Source organism: Oryctolagus cuniculus, chromosome 21 (assembly GCF_964237555.1).
Source record: "Oryctolagus cuniculus chromosome 21, mOryCun1.1, whole genome shotgun sequence".
NCBI classification, from domain to species: Eukaryota; Metazoa; Chordata; class Mammalia; order Lagomorpha; family Leporidae; genus Oryctolagus; species Oryctolagus cuniculus.
Window position 1 is genome coordinate 12,591,092 of NC_091452.1, and position 23,771 is coordinate 12,614,862.

A 23,771-nucleotide genomic window follows, 5' to 3' on the forward strand; every position below is an offset into this window, starting at 1 on the left:
TTGAAAAATCTTTAGATTACTTATAACATCTAATATATTTATTCCTTTTTTCCACACTCATGGTAAATGTACCTGACTTCCTTGCCATGTCTTCTCACAAGACTTTCAGATTTCCTGGCCAAAAAGCAAAACAAAATCCTCCTATTTTCCAAAGGATTTGGATGAAAAGTGGCAGTAAAATCAGAAAAAAAAAAAAAAAAAAACTCCAAGAGAACACAAAGAACCAAGCTGGGTCTATTATGGAACTGTACTCCAGAGGGCAGTGGCACACATATTTATGCTGTTATCACTGTCACCATCTTAACCACATCATATTGAAGGTATCACTATTGTCTGGACAGCTGGACACATCTGAATGAGAGTATGACTGGGGTGTTGGTTCAGTAACAAATATGTGAAATATCTTGGGAAATAAAAAACACCTGATACAATGTAAATGCTATTATATGACATTGTTTAGAGAATAACAAAAAAAAAGTCTGTACAGTCTGTACAGACACAAGTGTTGAGTATTTTCAACCCACTATTGCTGGAATCCAAGCATGTGGAAGCCATGGACAGAAGGGCTGACTGTACAGAAAAAAAAATCCTGCTCCATCAATCAAAGTCTCCATAAACAGAGTCACACTTTTAATAATCACATTCATATACATGGCTACCTTTCTAAAAGGTAAAATTTGATGTACATACACCTGTGTGCTATAAGATTTTATAAGTCCTAAGAGATTTTAAATGTACTAAAAAAGGAAAATATTTCAAAGTTCACAGTGATTTGGCAAAGAAAATGGCCAATCTATATTTATATGATTTATATGATTGGGGGATCTAAATTTTAAATTTTGTTATTGAGGAGATCCCACAGCAATTTCATTAAAGCTTTAAGACAGATACGTTGGGGGAAAGACTACTAATTAAATCTGTGGTAGCAACTGGGAAAGTTTAGAGAGTAAAAGTTCCAAAGAGGGCAAGAGCTACTAGCTGTAATTCTATCAAGTAATAGAAAAGACTTAACCTTAAGGCTACTATATAAGGTTTCAGAGAGCGCTAATCAAAAGCTGGTTGCAGGAACACTTGGCTTAGGGCAAGCACAATGACAGTAAACAGAATCGAGACTATGTGCTATGCTCTTCGACATGAAATAATCACCATCCACTTATGATTTCAACTAATTCTATGCTATACTGAGAGGTAAGTAAGGTAATTACTCTGATTCTGATTTGATTGAGCTAAACTCCACGCTTGTTTTGTATCAAGGACTGCTCGTATACTCACACATACAAATTGTAGCTAAAAGTTTAGGTTTACAGAAACAATTCAGTCCTGGAATTTTACATAGTCAAGAGCATGTTAAGATACTTTAAGGAACATCAAAATTTTCACTATTTTAATTCACTTGGCTGTTTTTACAGTTATACCATATAATAGTTTAAGGAAGAAAAATGAGCAAGAATAATGAAAAATCACAAAATAAAATATCTCACTCTCAAATAGTGTGGTCATAATTGATTTAGATATAAGTATATTAACAATCATCTTTCTAGTCCAATTTTTAATATTAAAGAAAAATTTAATAATCCAACATTTAATAACATTGTGATCCAAAAACATATTTTAGTACATCTAAACCTCTAACATTATTAAGAAATAAATAAGCTACCCACCCAACCCTTCCCCAAAGAAAGCTGTGGTCCAAAAGAAATCAGAAGGCCAAGAGCACTGTAAAACTCACCTTTTGTTAACTGGCTTTTCATCCTTTTCATAGGGTCGGACAAACCATTTCCCAATCCTAACGAAGTTCTTATCCATTAGGCACCTGCAAAAATCACATCAAGAACTGCTTTTTATAGTTACAAAAACAAATTAGCAAGACACTAAATCAATAAGATGAGATATATCACTGAAAATAAAAGCATCATCAATTAAAAGTGTGAAAATGTTTTTCTATTACTTGAAATTTTTATGTTGTATTTAGAAAAACAATTCTGGCTTTGGGGATAGACTTTTATAAACATGTCAAAAAATTTTAAGTGAAATACACTGATATATACCTAAGACTTCCAACATTTCAGAATTACTTGAACATGACTTTGATTCTTGTGTCATCAAGAAATTATGCAGTCATTTAGAGCTCAGAGATATTCTTCCAATGAAGCAGACCTGAAAGTCTTAATGGCCTTTTAGATTACCTTTTATTGATTTTATTTTTTTCGTGACCTGTGATAGGCAGTCCTTTAACAAAGATCTCACTAACAAAAACATAACACAGCAGGGCTGGCACTGTGGCATGGTGGGTGAGGCCGCTGCCTGCAGTGCCAGCATCCCATATGGGCACCAGTTGGAGTCCCAGCTGCTCCACTTCTGAACCAGCTCCCTGCTAGTGTGTTTGGGAAAGCACTGGAAGATGGTACAAGTGCTTGAAACCTTGTACCCGTGTTGAAGACATGGATGAAGCTCCTTGTTCCTGGCTTCAGCCTAGCCCAGTCCTGGCTGTTGTGGCCATTTGGGGAGTGAACGAGTAGACAGAATCAATCTCTCTCTCTCTCTCTCTCTCTCTCTCAGAAAAGAAAAAAGAAAAGAAAAAAAAATCTCCCTCTCTGTAACTCTTTCAAATAAATAGATAGATAGATAGATAGATAGATAGATAGATAGATTTTTTTTTTAAAAAAAATAGCAACTTCATCTACTAAAGTATTTTCCTTTTACACTTGGTCATGGCACTCCAAGAAAATAAGGAATTATAGGCATGTCTTCAAGAATGAATATTTGCTTTATTCTAAGCTGTGCCTAGCTTCGGAGTCCATGCCATTTGTGTGCACTGTGTTCAATACCAAATCACAGGTGCTCTTCTGGAAGACACTGTACATGGCAACTGAACTCAACTCATACAATAACACACATGATTCAAATGAAGTGACAACAATACAGAAAGTTATGAACAACCTTTTAACTGCCATCTGGACATTTGTAAGATGCCAAGGACTATTATAAAGAGTAGCTTGATTTTAAAAATGTTAAGAATGGGGGCCGGGGTTGTGGCATAGGAGGTTAAGCCACTGCCTGTGGCGCTGGCAGCCCTATAGGTGCTGGTTCAAGTCCCAGCTGCTCCACTTGCAATCCAACTCCCATGCTGATAGCCTGGAAAAGCAGTGAAAGATAGCCCAAGTGCTTGGGTCCCTGAACCCACATGGGAGACCCGGTAGAAGCTCAAGGATCCTGGCTTTGAATAGGCTCTATTCTGGCCATTGTGGCCATTTGGGGCGTAAACCAGAGGATAGAAGACCTCTATCCCTGTTTCACCCTCCCTTTGTAACTCTGACTCTCAAGTAAATAAATCTTTTTTAAAAAAGTCTAAAAATGTAGGGAGAAAATATGTACTTTGTAACTGATGAAATACCATGATCTAATCCTTCAGTGAAGTTACAAGTATTTTGTAAGAAAACCTGTGAGAGCATTGGATATAATTATTTTATACAAGCTTTTCTACCAGTAAAAGAGCTGCACAGAAATATTCAGGCCATTACGCACTGGATTTTTGTCTCTAATTTCCATGCCATCTAGGAGGATAGCAACAACTCATTACAAGATAGATTGGTTAGGGGGCCGGCGCCATGGCTCACTTGATTAATCCTCCACCTGCGGCACCAGCATCCCACATGGGCGCCAGGTTCTAGTCCCGGTTGCTCCTCTTCCAGTCCAGCTCTCTGCTGTGGCCCGGGAAGGCAGTGGAGGATGGCCCAAGTGCTTGGGCCCCTGCACTCGCATGGGAGACCAGGAAGAAGCACCTGGCTCCTGGCTTTGGATCAGCGCAGCGCCGGCTGTAGCGGCCATTTGGGGAGTGAACCAACGGAAGGAAGACCTTTCTCTCTATCTCTCTCACTGTCTATAACTCTACCTGTCAAATAATAATAATAATAAAAGATACATTGGTTAGTAAATGGCAATAGCTTTTTCTGGCCAGTTACATAAAAATGTCAGTGGATTCAACTGCTTCTACTTCAAAAATGAATTTGTATAAAAATTTTTGTTGGGCGTGGTAGTGCAGTAGCAACTTCAACACTGGCATTCCATATGGGTGCTGGTTCATGTCCTGGCTGCTCCTCTTCCAATCCAGCTCTCTGCCTACTACCTGGGAAAGCAGTAGGAGATGGCACAAGTGCTTGGGGCCCTGCACCCACGTGGGAGACCCAGAAAAACCTGCTGGCTCCTGGCTTCCAAGCGGCCAGCTCCAGCCTTTGCGGCCATTTTAGAAGTGCACCAGGATGGAAGACCTTTGTCTCTCCCTCGCTCTGTGTTCTACCTTTCAAATAAATAAATAATTTTTTTTAAAAAAAGATAGTGCTTTTTTATTCTCCAAAACCCATAAGTATATCAAAGGTGTATCTTAAAATCAATAATGCTTATACTGAAAGTGTAGGATGTGTAAGAGGGAGGGGAATATACCAAATGCTAAATATTGACTTTCAGTGACACATTCTGTCATTTAATAAACATCATCTTAAAAAATGCTAATTCATATATGCCTTAAGGATCAGAATTCAAAAGAATCATTTTATTAAATACCAGAGAAAACAGTATGACTCTACAGTAAACAGGCAGAAAAATCCAAGGCTTTAGAGAATATGAAACAAAATAGATAAAAATATGTGAATAAAGAGGATAACATGTAAAAGTTTATTTCAAATCCCTTGCTTTTCTATGAAGTATAAGTAAAAGATTCTATTTGCTGATTTCATTCCAGGAAAAACAGATGGGTCTACAGTGTGGGAGAGCAACCCACAGTCAACACCACTCAAGGACAAGGGTGAAAGGCAAAGGGCTAACAACAGTCTGAGAGTAACTCTGTGTGAATTTATCTCCTGGAGCGCCCACTACAGATCATATTTCTTTATCAGCAAAGTCAACAAAAGGTTATTATTGCTAACACAAAAAACAGCCATGGAAACTATCCTTCAATCTAAAACCCATCTGTTTCCAAATGAGAGTCATAAATGACTTGTGTGATTTTTTTAATTGCTAATCAGTTTCTATGAGATTAGTGATTTTCTACACACAAAAAGGAAAAGGTGAGAGTACAGAATTATACTGGATGAAGCAGTATTTTGAGTCAATTAGTTAAGGACTGATGTTGGGACTGGGGGACACTGCCACAGTCTCTCCAAGGCTGGCATTACGGAAAGTATTTCAGCATAGTGTTATGAAGATGAAATTTTGGGAGGAAATGAGAGGGGAGTTTTATCTTTGCTAAGGAAGATAGCTCCACTTAATTGGTATGCTGTTAATATACTGACTCATTAGCAGACTAAGCTGAGGTACTAAGTCCATGGTCTCAATCATTTTAGGGTCATGAGTCTATAGTTAAAAAAGAAGAAGAAAATCATATGAAAGTTATTATTAAGCCTTTCTCCAGAAAAAAAAAATGAATAAAAAGCAAAACACTACACATGATTTCTCATGATTGGTGAATTCTGTGAAGCAAATCCTAGGTTAGGAATTTTCCTATTAAACACTGCCACTGGGGAGGGCGTTTGCCCCAGCAAGTTAAGATGCCCACATCCTGTATCAGAACACCTGAGTTCAAGTCTAGGCTCCAGCTCCTGATTCCAGCTTCTTACTAACAGACATCCTAGGAGGCAACTGTGATGGCTGTTGCAGCCGCATCCCTGTAACCCATGTTGGAGACCTATATTGGGTTTCCAGCTCCAGACTTTGGACCCCTGACTGTTCCAAGCATTTGGAAAGGGTTCTCTCTCTCTGCTTTCAAATAAATCAAACACTTTAAAATGTTTTATACAATATTTTGAAAAGAAGCATGCTCTGTGTGTTTAAAAAAATAAAAATAAAATCATAGAAGATACTCAACATGTATGGAATTACACGGCTCCTAAAAAATGTTTAGAAAGGCTAGCACTACTGCCCAAATTTCTCAATTATATGTGAAGAAAATAATTAAATATTTTACAGAGATAATTCTAAGATATAAAAATTTTATCAGAAATATAATTTCCCCCTTTTTACACTCTATCAATTTTTATTATTTTTGAGGAACAAATTTTATATTTAACTTCAAAAATAAACCTAATAAATATATTCCATCTGCCAAAAACTGTTTCAAATCAACATCATCATGCATACAAGGGGTCTTCAAAAGTACACAGGAGCCGGCGCCGTGGCTCAATAGGCTAATCCTCCACCTTGCGGCACCGGCACACCGGGTTCTAGTCCCGGTTGGGGCGCCGGATTCTGTCCCGGTTGCCCCTCTTCCAGGCCAGCTCTCTGCTATGGCCAGGGAGTGCAGTGGAGGATGGCCCAGGTGCTTGGGCCCTGCACCCCGTGGGAGACCAGGAAAAGCACCTGGATCCTGGCTCCTGCCATCGGATCAGCGCGGTGCGCCGGCTGCAGCGGCGGCCATTGGAGGGTGAGCCAACGGCAAAGGAAGACCTTTCTCTCTCTGTCTGTCTCTCTCACTGTCCACTCTGCCTGTCAAAAATAAAAAAAAATAAAAAAAAAGTACACAGAAAAATGCATAGTATGGAAAAAAAATGCATCGATTTCAAACATTTTTTGCACCAGAATAAATGTCTCTTAATTTCATTTTTCTACTGACTTTTTGAAATACTTTTGTATATTTGTTAACCCTTTTGTCCATTCAGTAACCCTAATCACTAAGATACGACAAGAGTTCTGTAAAGTAGTACAATATTATGTTGTAAAATCACTGTGATCCCAGATTTATAAAAGTCTTTAACCAATAGTATTAGAAAATAACTTCTCTTCCAAACCCCCACCACCTTCCAAAAATCAGTTTCAAAAAATAGCTGCTGAAAATGAAAATGAAATTAGGCTATGTGTGTACTTAATGTTTCTGTGTCAAGCCATATGGCTCTGAATAATTAGCTACAAACACAACCTGACTCCAGAGTCAGCAAGCCCTCATCGCCCATCCTACAGCCACAAGCAGGCCTGATGCATGATTATAAATGCCACAGTGGCAGCCACAGCCCAACTTACAAGCCCTTTCCTAGATGGGGTAGTTGGGAGGCATAGAAGGGCATCCAGCAGTGGCTTGGGCTCCTCTGAGATCTCAAATGATGTGGGTATAATAGGCTTCATCTATTAAAGAGTCCAAGCAGTGTTTTCTCTACCATGCTCTCAATCAAACTGCATCTTAATATTTTCTAGTTACAGAACTGCTCACATAGATTTTATGTTTTATATAAATGTTAGATAACTTCACCAAATTTTATATAACTTTTTAAAATGTTATATAAATTTTCTATAATTTCAAACCAGAACATCCTCTCCAACATCAAAGCTTTACCTCACCACTTGAATCTGTACCAAACATGCATACAAAGAAGATTCCTTCCTACAAACTACATTGCTCCAATTCCCAAATAAATTACACCTATATAATTGAGGGCTGAAGAAACCTCTTCCAACTGACCCCTGTGTCTTCATTACGTTAGGTTCCCACTGTGCCTAGCAGATGTCATCTCAAGGAGCCAAGCAGACCCCATGATTCCCATTCTCTCTTCACAGGCCCAATCTCACTGGGAAGGTCTACTCTAATACACGTAAACAGAACTGCAGCTATGCTGTAGTTTCAAACACTAGTGTCAGGGCTGGCGCTGTGGTATAGTAGGTTAAGTCTCTGCCTGCAGTGCCGGCATCACACATCAGTTTGAGTCCCAGCTTCTCTATTTCCGATCCAGCTCCTTATTAAGGTGCCTGGAAAAGCAATTGAAGATGACCTAAGTGTTTGGGCCCCTGAACCCACATGGGAGAAAGGGAAGAAGCTCCTGGCTCCTGATCGGCCCAGCTCCAGCCACTGCTGACATTTGGGGAATGAACCAGCGGATCAAAGATTTCTCTCTGCCTCTCAAATAAATAAAAAGACTTCTCTGCCTCTCAAATAAATGAACACCTTAGTGTCTAATCCCTTTCCCAGACTACAAAAAAAAAAGTTTTAAAAGTTAAAATCCTAACCTCCTCCCTAACCTTGCAATATTAAATAGACAGACTGATTAGACTTAAAGCAAAGATATTCCTTTTTAGACTTTTACAATTAGGTATGTATTTTCAGTCACTTGTGTCTACAATGGTTGTACAGTCTCTCTCAATAAAGCTTATGCCCACTAGGTCTACTACAGACTTACTTTCCTACTTCCTTGAAAAAAATAGCACATTCTGGCATTTCAATAAAATATAAATTTATTTATGACTCATTTGTTGCTCCTATTATGACTATATCCAATGATTTTTGATGTTGCAATATTAAATAGCCATTTATTCAACTAGAGTTGAACTTACAAATATGCTCTAAGGCACTTTATATTATTCTGAAATCACCACATCCAAAGGCATTGTTCATGTGCCCTTTGATGATCACCCCACTTGATAACAAAACCATAGCACATTAATACCTAGAAATTTGGGGTCCGTGTGACAGCATAGTAGGTAAAGCTGCCACCTCCAACCAGGATCCCATATGGGCATTGGTTTGTGTCCCAGCTGCTCCATTCCAATCCAGTTCCCTGCTAATGGCCTGGAAAGGCTGCAGAAGATGGCTCAACTACATGGGCCCCTGTCACCCACGTGGGAGACCTGGAGGAAGCTCCTGGCTCCTGGCTTCAGCCTGGCCCAGTCCCAGTTGTTGCAGCCATGGGGGGGGGGGGGGGGGGGGATGGGGGATGGGAGAGGGTGAACCAGCAGATGGAAGATATCTCTCCACTCCTCCTTCTCTCTGTGACCCTGACTTTCAAATAAATAAATAAATAAATCATTAAAGGAGGGGGGCATTGTAGCATAGCAGGTAAAGCCACCACCTGTGACACCTGTATCCCATATGGGCACCAGTTAGCACCACAGCTGCTCCACTTCCAATCCAGTTCCCTGCTTATGTACCTGGGAAAGCAGCAGAAGATGGCCCAAGTGCGTGGGTCCCTGCCACCCATGTGGGAGACCTGGAAGAAGCTCTTGGCTTCAGCCTGGCTCAGTCCTGGCCATTGCAGTCCCCTGGGGAGTGAACCAATGGATGGAAAACCAATCTTTCTCTCTCTCTCCCCTCACTTCCTCTCTCCCTTTCTGTAACACTGCATTTCAAATTAACAAATGAATCTTCTCTAAAAAAGTTTAAAAACCTAGAAATTTACAAGTACAATGTTACTATAATTTCCTCTATATTGTATTTATTGTATTTTTCCAAAGGAGAACTAGTGTAACTAAGTGTAAACACCAATTCTTGGCAGACCGAAGGCTCTGGGTCAAAGGCAATTTTACAGCAGTGTTACCAGCTACAGTAGGTGAATATGCTGACCACCCATTAGGGAAGCTGGAGCGTAGACTACTCTTGAAGAGCAATTGCATTTTACAATGTCAAATACCCATAGGTTAAAGTCTCCCTAAGAAAGCAGGGACATGATAGATCAGACAGCTTTGAAAGAGCCATACAATCTTTTATTGTGTGCAAAGTAATGATCTGCATCTTAGAGGAGAAAAATAAGCTTCTCATCAAACTTAGCTTATGTGTTTTTTTTTAAAGATTTATTTATTTATTTGAAAGTCAGAATTACACAGAGCTGGGGGGGGGGGAGGGGTCCTTCCATCCACTGGTTTTCTCCCCCAGTTGGCAGCAAAGGCTGGAGCTGAACCAATCCAAAGCCAGGAACCAGGAGCTTCTTCCGGGTCTCCCACATGGGTGCAGGGGCCCAAGGACTTGAGCCATCTTCTACTGCTTCCCAAGGCCACAGCAGAGAGCTGGATAGGAAGTGGAGCAGCCAGGACTCGAACTGCCGCCCATATGGGATGCCAGCACTGCAAGCGGAGGCTTTACCCGTTATGCCACAGTGCTGGCCCTGCTTATGTGTTTTAATCTAGAACTTAAAAAATTAAAGTATACTACCACACATAATGCCAATTTGGCAACATTATACCAAATAGTTTAATATATCTACAAAGCTACAGAAGCAAAATTTTCCTGAGTCCCAAATGTGGTGCAAGTTACTGAAGCAGTAATAGAAACCATGCATTTTTTAACTGAACGTCCTGGCTTTTTTCAAACCTTTCAACCTTGGGATGGCTTTGTGGCACAGTGGGTTAAACCACTGCCTGTGATGCCAGCATCTCAAACTGGGATGTAGGTTTAAGTCCCAGCTGTTCTGCTTCCAATCCAGCTTTCCGTTAATGTGTTTGGGAAGGCAATGGATGATGACCCAAGAGTTTGAATCCCTGCCACCCATGTGAGACACCTCAATGAGTACTGGGTCCTAGTTTTGGCCAGGTTCCACCTTCATAGTTGCATCCATTAGAGGGAAATGAGCAGTTCAAAGATTCATCTCCACCCAGTACCACTTTGTGTGTTTATGTGTACATGTGTGTTTGTGTCTCTCATTGACACTGTTTTCAAATAAATAGATCAATCTTTAAATGTAATAGACTTCAACATAATGTTTTACTTCCTTTTGATAGAGTTATCTGAAAAGGATATGGCATGTTATGAAAACTTACACCAACTACAAAAACTAAGAGTAACTGGCCATTATGTCTGCAGTACTAAAACTGACAACTGAAGAAACTCTTGCAAAACAATTACAGGTTTTATTTTCTGTAATCTGCTCACAGCCAAAGTACTTTTCAAACAATAGGAGTGTGAGATTCCCTAAATTTAAAATAAAAGGTGGAACCTTTGAGAAAATTAAAAAAAAGTATTTAACAAAATTTCACTGACTTGGAAAGACTGCTTAAGAACAACCCAAACTAGTGAATTATTAGGAAGTGGGTGAGGGAAATGGGGGCACAGAAGAAAGAAGGAAAGTCAAGTCAAAGTCACAGAGATTCTGTCTGCATAAGCAAAAACTAAATTAATGGTATTTTATCATTCTGGGCAGTTTGCCAAAAAGAGATAATTGATCATTAGAAAATAGAAAGCACACTTGCTTTCTCAAGAGAGAGAAAAAATAAATGTTACTACATGATCTAAAATATAAAACTTAGAATAGTTAAATATTCTAATACTAGGGTTCTTGCCTTTTTTTTTTTTTTTTTAAGATCTATCTATCTATCTATCTGAAAGAGTTATACAGAAAGAGAGACAGAGACAGAGAGATCTTCATCCACTGGTTTACTCCCAAAATGGCCACAATGGCCAGGGCTGGGTCACACTGGGCCAGGCTAAAGGAGCCAGGAGCTTCATCCAGGTCTCCAGCTTAAGTACAGGATCCCAAGCACTTGCACCATCTTCCATTGCTTTCCCAGACACATCAGCAAGGAGCTGGAGAGGAAGCGAGCAGCTCAGACTTTAATCAGCGCTCACAAGTAATATTGACACCGCAGATGAAACTTAACCCACTATACCAAGCACTGGCCCTTATACTAGAACTCTGACATACCACAATTGAAGAAAATATCAAAAGAAGCCAAATGGTTCAGTCTTTAAAAAAAAAAAAGGATAAATATATCCATCCTTACATTTGAGAAACTTCTGTGTTTCAGCAATATAACTGAAGCTGTTTAGAGGACAGATTAAAAGGAGAAAATACCTCAACTTAACAGCTATGGTAGTGGTCAGCATTGTGGAGCAGTGATTTAAGCCATCATGTGATACCAGCACCCCAAATCAGAATACCAGCTCAAGGACCAGCTACTCTGCTTTCCATCCAAATTCTTGCTACTGTGCCTGGAGAAACAGCAGATGATGGTCCAAGTACTTGGGCTCCTGCTACCCACCTGGGAGACAAGAATGGAGTTCCTGGCTCCTGGATTCTGTCTACTCCAGACCTAGCTATTGCAGCCATTTGGGAAGTGAACCTTCTCTCTGTGGGGAGCAACTGGGAGCAACTCGGACTAGACTAAGTTACTGGAATTAAGACTTATTCTATGCATCTGCTCTCCCACAATATGGCGCTGAGAAGGGAGAAGCAGCTTCTACACAGCTGCCTCCAGTTCAACCAATAAACAGCAGGACCTGCTCCTGACTGGAGGAGAGCAGCGTACTCGGCATGTGGGTAGCAGAGTTGGGATTGGCGGAGGAGGACTATAAAGGAGGAGAGAGACAACATGCACGAGGAACATCTAGGGGGAACACCTGAGGAACACCTGTGCAGCCCCCGAGAGAGCCGGCCGGCGGTGTGCCGCTCCCCCGCGGAAGTGGGGAATGTGGCAGGGGGAACCGCCCTTCCACGGAGGTGGAAGGGTCGGTAGCCAACCCGGGAAGAACCAGCAGCAAACCCGGGGACAGCCGAGCAGACGAAAGAACAGCGCAGGGTCCTGTGTCGTTCCTCCACGAAGACGGGGAGCGACACTCTCTCTATGCCACTATACGTCTTTCAAATAAATAAATGTTTTTTAAAAAGTATGGCAGATGGATTATTTTTCCAAACATATGCTATCCCTGCCTGTCCCACAGTGTAACTTTGGTATCTACTGTTGATAAAGAATTGTCACCAATTTACATTTTGTGGTAAAAGTCTTGGCCAATGAAATGTGACCACAGTGGCACATGCCCCTTCTAAACAGTAGTCAATGGGCTACCATGTGTTTGCCTCCATTCTTTGTCTCCAACAAGAGTCAAGAAGTATTGGACAGAGGCTGCCCCATCTGCAAAAGTCTTGGCAGAAAGAGGAAATTTAACAATACTGCAGTTAGTGACTCACAATGGGCCTGCAACATGAGCAAGAAATAAGCCTCTATTATTGTGAGCCACTCAGATCTTCTAGGTGTAAGTGACCCTCATCTGATAGATGAAAACGGCTATTGCAATACTTTATGAAACACTTAATAATATCTTAAAGTATGCAAGTGACAATCAAAATGAAGAGAATGGGACTGACAAAAGCGATATCTGGAAGGCTGACAAGCAGAAGTGGAGAATTCGCTATTATAAGCAACACAAACAATAAGAAAAGATTTAGCTGGACCAAGAAATCAGACAGCTACACAGAAGTAGTATCAGATGAGTTATCTATGACCCCAAAGAATGAAGATGAAGAGGTGAAAGTTACAAGATGACAGATTTCTGCCCAGTTTAAGAAAGACTGTCTAGCACTGAATACTTCTGAAGATAAAAAGAACTCCTTTGGGAAGCTGTGCTCACATAGCCAGAAGCATTGAAAAAGAGGATGAATGACACACAAAATGGAAATGATAGAATGGGATTCCAGAATTAATGCTGTCCAAATCTGGAAATAGTGACATCAATTCTTCTCTTAGCTACTAAGAGCAATTAAGCTGTTTTATTGAGCTGCTGTAATGAGAAGGTATGATGCGGGCCAAAAAGCCCTTCACCATGCTTTAGGTGAAAGGACATGGGCTCAGCAAGCTTAAGTCACTGGTCCACGTCACATAACTGGTTATTCGGCAGAGCTGAGACCCAAAACATCTCATCTCTGAAGCAATGAAGACAAAGACTTCTGGAAAGGTATATAAAATTAAAGCCAAATATGTTAGCTTCAATCTGATCTCTCTATGAAAAATTATCTTGAGCAAACCAGTAATTTTTTTTGTTTTTGGATTTTTTAATGGACAGATGACCCTGGTTAAGCATGTATAATATAGCATACATATATAAATAATTAAGTTATAACAGAAATGAAAGATAAAAATATTTTAAGACATATTACCCTAGAACACAAAATATTCCACAGAATACCAATATAATGCTACCTCAGCACCAATCAACAGCCATGAGAAATGAAATTTACTGTGAAATTTGTTAATTTTGATAGTGAAATTTTTATAGTAATCTCTGTGAAGACATTATTCATCATACACTAGCAAACACAGCCTTCAGAAAAGATTGAAAGATTGACTCATATGACTCTTATTTAGCTTTAAATGTGTTTCTCAAGGTAGTAAATGAAAAAAAAAAAGTGAAATAATAAATCCACTGTACAAGTTTGATTAATTTAAAAACTAAGGAAAAACCATTTAGGAAACAAAAGTTCCCTGAAAGTGATACAGTCCTGGAATGATATGCTCCATAACCACAATTCTGGGTCCATGTTATTGTCATTAGCAGTATATCAGGCATTACGTGGCACACATTATGTACGTCCTTTAACAAAAACTCAAGGTTTATGCTATACTTAATTTATAGGCTGCAAGCTAAGGTTTAATGAAGTCGAAATAACTACCCAAGTAGCAGACCCAGAGATCAAAACCAAGGTCTAATTCATCAACACTCTTTAGAACTATCCCAAACTTTATTTTGCATGAGATAGTTTTCTTACAATCCAACTTAACTTGAACCTCAATTTTCATCACAAATTCTGAATTCATGAGCTCAGAAGAAATGAATTATATAAATTTGTCTTCCAGTTTTTCTGCTATTCTTTTCTCCCAAAGGAAAGAAACATTCTACTATTTAAAATACAAGACTGAAAAGAAAAAATATTCTATTACAAAATCATTAGTAGTATTCTCAAAGGAATAAATCATAACACAATGAGCTACAATTTTTGTAAATATATGCTTTGCCTCATATACCATTAGAATTTTTATATAAAAAGAACTATGTCTAAAGGTGCATTAATTACTGTGCAGACATAAGAACTTTATTTCTGCCATAGGATTATGAAAATGTAAATTTTCCACATTTTCCTGAAAGAAATTTGTATGTACTTTTGTTTTGTTTTGTTCTGTCATAGGAGAGAATTACCGGCTACTCAGAATACTGAAGAGTGCCTGCCTACCTCTTACAACCAAAACAATGCTTCTATAGGTACTCTACCTAAATAACACATAGCCTTCAGGTCTACTCCAGATCACGGAATTCGCAACTAAAGTTCAGAAGGAGATGTACAGAAATGTGATGAGAAAGTCTCTCTGCATGAGTCAGACTTGTCAACTATATAACTCAAGCACCCTGAGCAGTGATACTGCAGTGCTGTCACCCCTGCCAATGGCTTGACAAGATATATAATGGTATGAGAATGTCCTTAAAGTTTTGATGACTCAAAATTACAATACGTAGACTTTATCATTTATTTCTACCCTAAAATCCCTATTCCAAGTCTGCAACAGACTATTTTGACAGACAGTAATGAGGTGCTCAAACACCAAAAGGAATACAGCATTAAGGACACAGCAGCCATCATGAGCGGTTTGCTCTGGTCCAATCTGGAAGAAGTTGGACATCAAAACAGATAACAATAATAATAAATTATCACCCACTGGGTGAAACAGGAATCCATGAGTCAAAATTGATACATCTAGAAAAAGACAGCTAGATAGCTAGGCAAGCGAAAGAAAAAAAAAAAAAAAAGAAAGAAAAGTGGAGGGAAGACAGGGGAAATGAAATGCTCTTCCTTACAACAGAACATGAACTAACAAACAAAGGAGAGGCAGGCGTTTAGCTTCAACAGTTAAAACACTGCCTGGGACACCTGCATCACGGATCAGAATGCCCGGCCTAAACTGAGATTCCACTCCTTTACTCCAGCTCTCTGCCCAGACCCACCTGGGGGGCAATAGGTAATGGCTCAGATAGCTGGGTCCTGGTCATTTAGTGGGAGACCCAGATTGGGTTCCCAGTTCCTGGCTTCAACATGGCCCTGCCCACCTGTTGCTGTCATTGGGCAGTGAATCAGTAGGTATCTCTCTCTGTCTCGCTCAAATTTGTTTTAGTTTTAAGTAGAAGAAATGGTGGCATTTGAAAATTACCATTACAGCCATGATAGTAATATCTGATTTAGGCAAGGACTAACCTAAAGCAGCTTACATATATCGGTGAAAATTTGATGCAAAATAGGAAATTACACAATCTCATTATATTCAGACACAAATTACTTATTAATTACCAAAATAGAATTGATAAAGCTCATAGCTAAAAATTACTTGCTAAGGGGCCAGTGCTATAGCACAGTGGGTTAACGCACTGGCCTCAAGTGCCAGCAGCCCATATGGGCACCGGTTCTAGTCCTGGCTGCTCCTCTTCCCATCCAGCTCTCTGCTATTGCCTGGGATAGCAGTATAAGATGGCCCAACTCCTTGGGCCCTTGCATCCATGTGGGAGACCCAGAAAAAGCTCCTGCTCCTGGCTCCTGGCTTCAGATCAGCTCAGCTCCGGCCATTGTGGCCATCTGGGGAATGAACTAGCTGATGGAAGATCATCTCTCTGTCTCTACCTCTCTCTGTAACTCCATCTTTTGAATAAATAAATCTTTAAAAAAAATTACTTGCTAAATTACAGTGAAAACTCTGATAGAGCACTCCAACAAGTGATCAAAAAATGTTATCATTAACAATGACACTAACATTGAAACCAAGCACCTATTCTACACCCCAAATGCCTTTGATGCAGACTTTATCAAGCCCAGTCGCTCTACTTAGCTTGCAATTCCTGTGTCTCCACTTTGATAATTAATTATTAGTCTTCTCCTTACTAAAGAATAGCTCACTACAATTAAAGGAATGGCGCATGGGTCAGGCTGGCCCCAACAAGAACACAGATCATATAAGGCTGAATTCAATTATCCCCTCCTTAGTTAATATCTTAATACTATACTTCATTTTGAGACACTTCACAGGAACCGTGAACAAATAATGTCCGCAGACTCCAAACAGATTGGAGTCCATCTCACCATCACAACATTCTCAAATAACACATGGCCCCATACTACTGAGCAATCAAAGGAAGGCAGCTAAGCACTTGGACCAACCAGACACTCATACACAAATGGATCCTGCATTGCTCAATCTCAACACTGTTCAAAGAGTCCAGGAATTCAGCAACATCTGATTCCTTGCTCTGTACACTACAAAATAAATAAATACTTTCCCCCTCCACTCAAGTGTCAGTGCTTGGCTTGCTGTGCAGGGGGCAAGTGAACCCCAATATTATTTGGGCTCAACATCACATGCTTCCTGGTATAATATACTGAGCAGAATGTGACATAACTGCTATGGATCCCTACTAAAAAGTATAACCGGCATCTAACCATTAGAAAACTAGCTTGAATTAAAAGGCCAACATATGGCCTGGCTTTATCAAAAATGTCAACATCAAAAAAGAAAAAAAGGGCTGGTTTTTGGTGCAGTGGTTAGGATGCCTGCATATGAGTGCCCTGGGTTTGAGTTCTGATTCTGTTCCAAATCCCCGCTTGTGAATCATGAGCGTCCTACAACATAGCAGGTGATGGCTCAAGTAGTTGTATCCCTACCATCCACATGGGAGAGACCCAGACTGAGCTCCCGGGTCCTGGATTTGGTCTAGTCCAATTCTAGCTGTTTTGGCATTTGGGGAGTGACCCTGATGATTGGAGAAATCTGTCTGTCTGGGTTTCTCTTTGTTTCCCTCTGTGTTTCAATTTTTTTTTTTTTTAAAGAGGCTACAGAACTGTTCTGGATTTAAAGCAACATGAAAATTAACTACAATGGGTGATCATAATTAGCTCTAAAGGAGATAAGGTATAAAAGGTATAATTAGGACAACTGGCAATATTTGAACTGAACTATAGACTATACAATGGCATTTGAATTTCTTAATTGTCATAATTGTACTGTGGTTTATATGAAAGGATAACTTTGTCCTTAAAAATGCACCCTACATACTTAGGGGTAGAAGTGAGCATCGATCCTGAGTCTGCACATAGTCTGGGGAATAAATTTAAACACCCACATTAAGGGGGACAGGGACAGATGGGCATTCACTGTATTATTCCTGAAACTTCCAAGTTTGAAATTATATCAACAGAAAAAAGCAAGCAATTTATGTATCGTAATTTTTATACTAACAATAAATCCGTGCATGTGGAGACCTTCCAAATATCTAGCAGTGGACTCTGCCATGTGTTCCTTCTCTTACCTTTCTAACAGATTGTGGATCGCTTTGAAGAGCAGCGTCCTACATTCATAGGAAAGGCCATTTTCCCAGAGTCCTTCTTCCACAACTGAAAAAAAAAATAAGAAAAAAGAAAAAAAAAGAACCAGTAAAAAGGACATCCAAATAAAAATAAAGAAACTTTTAAAGCATTTTTCTAAAGAAAAGTTAATATGTTAATTTAAATTATCTAAATAATCTCAATCTCACACTGCAACAAAGTATTTGCCAGAAGTTATCAAATAGTTACATACAAAAGAAAATGTTTTTTAAAAAACTATGTGAAACATGAGGTACAATGCAATTCCCCTCCCATAAGTTTTTTCAATCTGTTCCTTCAAAGTTTAAAAATCATTTGATATTCTCAATTTTATCTACCTAATAGTGCTACCAAGACTAATTTTATTAAAGTTCTACTGAAAGGAAGCAAGACTATCACAAAATAATACCAAAGATATGATCTATACTTTCAAAGGGAAAATCAAGAGGAAAAATATAAAAAGGTATCAGTTACTTTTCTTTAAATGTTTTGAGGGTCATATTCAGACAGGCTTTTAAAGATATGACTTTAGGAAGACTGTCAGAAAAGTTAAATCTTGGTATAACATCAAATTTATTTCCTGAATTCAGATAATTTGGATAAGGTTTGATATTCTGAAAAATAACATATTTGGCTATGAAGTACAACACTGAGCCATGAGTTCTCTAAAACCAACAGATTCTAACAGACTACCAATGCCCCATGTAGTCCTAAAAATCTTTCATCTCATAAATATATAAACAGATATAAACTGCTCTAGAGGAGACAGTTTCCTTTTAAATTATAATAATTCAATGCAAGAGAGAAAAAAAACTGAAAGGATGAAAACAACATTTGCCAAAGAAAATTTCCTTTTCTTTTGTTTATTATCTTGACAAAAACACTCAGCAGACAAAACTTTAACAGAGATTTAAAACACAAGTGAAATCCACCATGCATTCTGCGGACTCTTACGGTACCAACAGGTACCTCAAAGGTATTTCTACACTTCTTCCTAAAACATCTGAGAGAGTGCTTATAATTCATGTCCTTTATCAGATTACTTTAAAATTATGAACCTGAATAAGTATTTTTTTTCTTGGCATGGCAGATAACTTCTATTGTCCTGCCTATGTGGCTAATCCTGACATACTAAACTATACTGATGACTACCAGGAATAAAAAAAAAAAAGTACAATAAACTGACATTTCTTGTTTTCTACAATCCTCTGCAAGTATCATATATTCTTGCACTCACACATATTTCTTTTGGGTACAGCTTTTCCTGAATATGAACGAGAGCTAAGTTCTCAACAAAGAACAGCACTGCATATTAATCTGCTTCCTAATGTGTTTCACTGACCATTCTTTCATAAGTCACTGAAGGAGGTATGGAAGGTGACAAACTAAAACATCCTTTTTATCACTTCCAATTTTTAAGAGGTCCTTTATAGATAGAGACAGGTTTTCATATATTGCTATATAACATGCACAAAATAAATTAGTTCAGAGTTCCTGAACCTATATATTAATGTTCAAAATTCAACTCATCTGAACCACTCCTCAACTTTGTCACTGGTTTCTACAACAGCAGTCCTTTGCAATATCACAAGTGCTAGTGATACAGCTTTTGTGCAAGTGTCCCACTTTTTTTGTTTTTAAAGATTAATTTTTATTTGAAAGGTAGAGAGAGAGAGAATGAGAGAGAGAGAGAGAGAGAGAGAGAGAGAGAGAGAGAATCTTTCATCTGCTGGTTGACTCCCCAAAATGGATGCAACAGCTGAGGCTGAGCCAGGCTGAAGCCAGGAGCTTCATTTGGTTCTCCCATGTGGGTACAGGGGCCCAAGGACTTGGGTCATCTTCCATTGCTTTCCCAGGTCCACCGTTAGGGAGCTGGATCAGAAGCAGAGCAAATAGGTATCAAACCAGTGCTCATATGAGATGCCAGCTAGATTTTTTTTTTGCAAAGTTAAAAATAGCTATTCACATTTTTTTTTAAATCCTATAGTCAAAATCTTTTAATGTACTTCAAAGTAGAATGGTACATCCCATGAAGTTAATAATAACCCATATTATTAATGCTATGTAATCTACATCAGCCACCTTATTTTTTCTTGATATATTTTATAGCAAATCTTGCTTCTACTTTGGTACACATCAAATAAGAATCTAAACAAGATCTACCAGATATAACTTGTCTCCTTTAATTTAGAATAGCCTGACTCTTTTTCACCTGTTTTTAAACATACACTTGATTTACTGAAGAAACAAGATTAGTAATCTTATAGAATATCACATATTCACATCTAAGTGCTTTCTAATGATAGCACTATTTTTTAAGTTTTAATGATGCTGTTACTTTGGCCTTACCAGATGATAACAAAGTAAAGTTTTAAGACAACAACCAGAACTTTTCCTCAAATGGTCCTCAAACACTTTATTAACAGAACGGCTGAGGTGCTACAGGTATCCAGCTGTGTCATGGAGAACACAAAACAAGTCTGGACATTCAGAGACAAGGCCAACGTTATCACATCTGCTGCATGCCAGACACAGTTTTACAGTACCACAATGATTTTATCCTTATTTCAATCATTTTAAAATACATCTTACTTTTTTTTCTTAAAAAACAAAAAATTAAGGCAGCTATTACGAAAACCCACAATTAACATTGCACATCATGGCAGAAAACTGAAAGGTAAAGACGTCTGCTCTTACCTCTCCTATTGCACTTTAGACTTGAATTCCTATCCAGAACAATAAGGCAAGAAAAAGAGGTACTAAGCATAAAAAGTAGAGTGGAAGAGATAAATCTGTCTCTAAGACATGACTATTTAAAAATCTTTGAAAACAAAAATCAGCAAAAAAAAAATTTCCAAGAACTGAAAATGATTTTTTTCCAAGAACTTAAAGTGTAGACTTAGCTAATTCATAGAATACAAGGTAAATAGACACAAACCAGTATTCATCTATACATTGGAATGAATAATTAGAAAAATTTAAGTGTCATTCACAGTAGCACCAAAAACTATGAAACTCTTGGGTATAAATTTTACAAAATATATACAAGACCTGTATGCTAAAAACTGTACTACTGACAGAAGAAATAACACAAATAAACTGATCATAGACTAGAAAAATCATTACTATTTAAGATGTCAATTCTTCCCAAACCAATTATGGAATATATTCCACTTCAATCAATAACCCTGCACCATGGTTTTATAGTATATTTATACAAAAAAGCAAAGGAATGAGAATAACCTAAACAATGTGGTTAAAAAAAAGGTTACAGCTGGAAGACTTCCATTACCTGATTTCCAGACTTACTATGAAGGAAGGATAGACTAGACAGCACTGTACTGGGGAAAGGACAGACATGTACACAATACAACAGCATAGACACAGTACAGAAATAGAGCCACAAAAGTATCAAGGCAAGTCAGTGGAGAAAGACAGTCTTTTCAGCAAATGGTGCTGCAAGTAATGAGGGAGGAGATTAAAACTCAAAATGGATTATATAACTATAAATTATATAAATTAATATAAAGTTTAGGTATGAAATGAACATAAAATCAGGAAGAATGTAATAACACAAAGTAAAACCAATCTTACAACATTAAGCTCTTGTTTAAGGGAAATGAACTAAGAATTAAAAGTAGAAAATTATAAATTACAAGTCAAGGGAAGTAACTACAAAGACGTACAGTGTCTATATTTCACACGAATTTTTAAAAACTTCTTTTATTTGAAAGGCAGAGAGATGGGGGTGGGAGGGTGCAGGAAGGAGGGAAAATGTAAGCAGTGTGCCTTCCATCAGCTGGTTTACTCCCCAGATGGCCTCAACAGTCAGAGCTGGGCCAGGCTGAAGCCAGGAGCACTGGCTGCCTCCTGGTCTCCCATGTGGGTGGCAGAGGCTCAAGTACTTGGGATATCCTCTGCTGCCTCCCAAGACGCATTAGCAGGATGGAAAACACAACAGCCCAGACTCCAACCAGGTACTTGGACATGAGATGCATTTGTTCCACGCAGTGCCTTAACCCAATGTACCACAAAACATGTAAATTTCCTACATCAGAAATATTGTACTACAGATTTGAGAACAGTCAATAATTTACAGTAAGCTGACAACTATGACCATGGATTAAACATTCTAACAAATAACATCAATGTGGCCTATAAATGTAAAGGTACACATTAACCTGCTGACCCTTTTAATTTACCATCAAAAGCAAATCTATGTCAAAATAAAGATAAACCAGAGCATCCTTCATTTCTTATCTATTTCATGTTCAGAAGAAAGTCCAATACTTTAAAATGATGTTATCATCAAAATTATTTCTCTATACAGAAAACAAAGTTTATTATTTTATTCTGCATCCCAGGTTTTGAACCACACACTATATAGATTATCATATAAAGAGACAGCTGAGGAGATTAGTCAACACAATAGTAGGACACATAGTGAAGAATTCTGACATGCACTTTAGCTGCACAGCACCAGATTTCTTCCTTATCACTGAGCATTGCCTAATGCCTAGGTGGCTGGGAACTGTCAAGGAGCCAAAGATGATCACTCCTAATGGAAACTAAAAGAGAATGATTTTCTTTTCCATCTTCTACAGTCTGACAACAAGGATATACATATATATGCTGCAAACTCCACAAGATATTCCTGGCCCACACCTTTGACTCTGATCCAGGAAAAAAAGAGGGATGGAGAGATCATTCTGTCAGCACTACAAAGAGAGGCTTCAAGATCCAGGTTGGGTCATGAAAGCAGCAACAACATTGTAGCATCTAGTGCCCCATGGCAGACAGCACTTTTCTCTCACCACACCACTTCAACAGTGGTGATTCTCAAAATGCTGCAGTTCTGTAAACATTCAATATTCTTTTAGTCAACCCAGTTTTCTTGGTGTGAAACTCTATTACAAAAATTTCTTTTTAATCTCCATTCTGTGAAGAAGAAAACAAATGCTTAAGAATCTGAAGAAACTTGTCTGAGACCATGTAATTAAGAAGTCTAAAGTATGAATTCAAATTCAGGTATAGTCAGCAGTCTAAAGGATCAAACTTTTTAATCTGGTTTTATAAAGATCAATTTTTCCATTAAAAGAAATCAAGAGGAAGCAATTTCTTTTCATAGCTGCAGCATCTAGAATGTCTCAGAATTCATAAACACATGTTGAGTTGACCTGTTACTACATACACAACCCTTTTGAATTTTATTCAAATTAGCTTCCATCTAAAATCTGCTTATATCCAATTAAGAGGACTAGTGGGATGAATGGAACTGAAATCTGAATTTTGTGACTATCACTCATCCTCTTCCCAGCATACCACAGTCCTGCATACGGTGAATAGGTCAGAACGTTCAGCACTAGCTACAAAGACAACTTGTGACACTCAAGTTATATTTCCTTTTGGTTCCGAAATTTGGACCTTAATGTTTTCTAAATAATTGCAAGTAACATTTTTGAAAACTAAACATACTGAAATTACTTCTGTAATGCATCTATACAACTCCATGATAAAGTCAGGTAAAACCACATTTTAGCTTTCTAAACTAATTCATCTGAGGCAGTTCCACATCTAGGCACATGGTAAAATTTAAATAGTTTATTTGCTTGATATGGAGATTCTTCAGGAAGTACTTTGGGGAAGGAAAGGAGGCAGTTGGAGTAGTCAAATTTAAGTTTCTATAAATGAGCTGACCCATTTAGTTCTCTGTTTCCCTTTCAAGGTAGACTGAGAAGAAAAACTGCCAAAGTCTCTTAGAAGGGCTGCAGATAATGCACCCTTCTCTTTACAATACTTGTACCTCTCCAGGGGATAATGCCTACATCTTAAGAGCAGAGGGAGACCTTTCTAATTCTTCTGATCTTCTCAGTTTCCACCAAATGCTCAATGCTTCTTTAGACTATAAAGTACTAA

General features: G+C 38.5%; 1 protein-coding gene across 5 annotated transcripts in view; it reads right to left on the minus strand.

Annotated features, from left to right (window-relative positions):
- The window catches only part of MED13L (mediator complex subunit 13L), a 322,472-nt gene that overhangs the window by 130,820 nt on the left and 167,881 nt on the right, over positions 1-23,771 (minus strand). For 4 of the 5 annotated variants that reach the window (XR_007911907.2, XM_051826600.2, XM_051826599.2 and 1 more), the window contains exons 3-4: positions 17,801-17,885; positions 1,730-1,813 (exon numbers count right to left, since the gene is read on the minus strand). Coding sequence is in view for 4 of the 5 variants with exons in the window: in XM_051826600.2 (XP_051682560.1) it covers positions 1,730-1,813; positions 17,801-17,885 (169 nt within the window). In the remaining variant the exon portion in view is untranslated. The remainder of the gene's footprint in view (positions 1-1,729; positions 1,814-17,800; positions 17,886-23,771) is intronic. The other variant, XM_070065972.1, reaches the window with a different exon arrangement.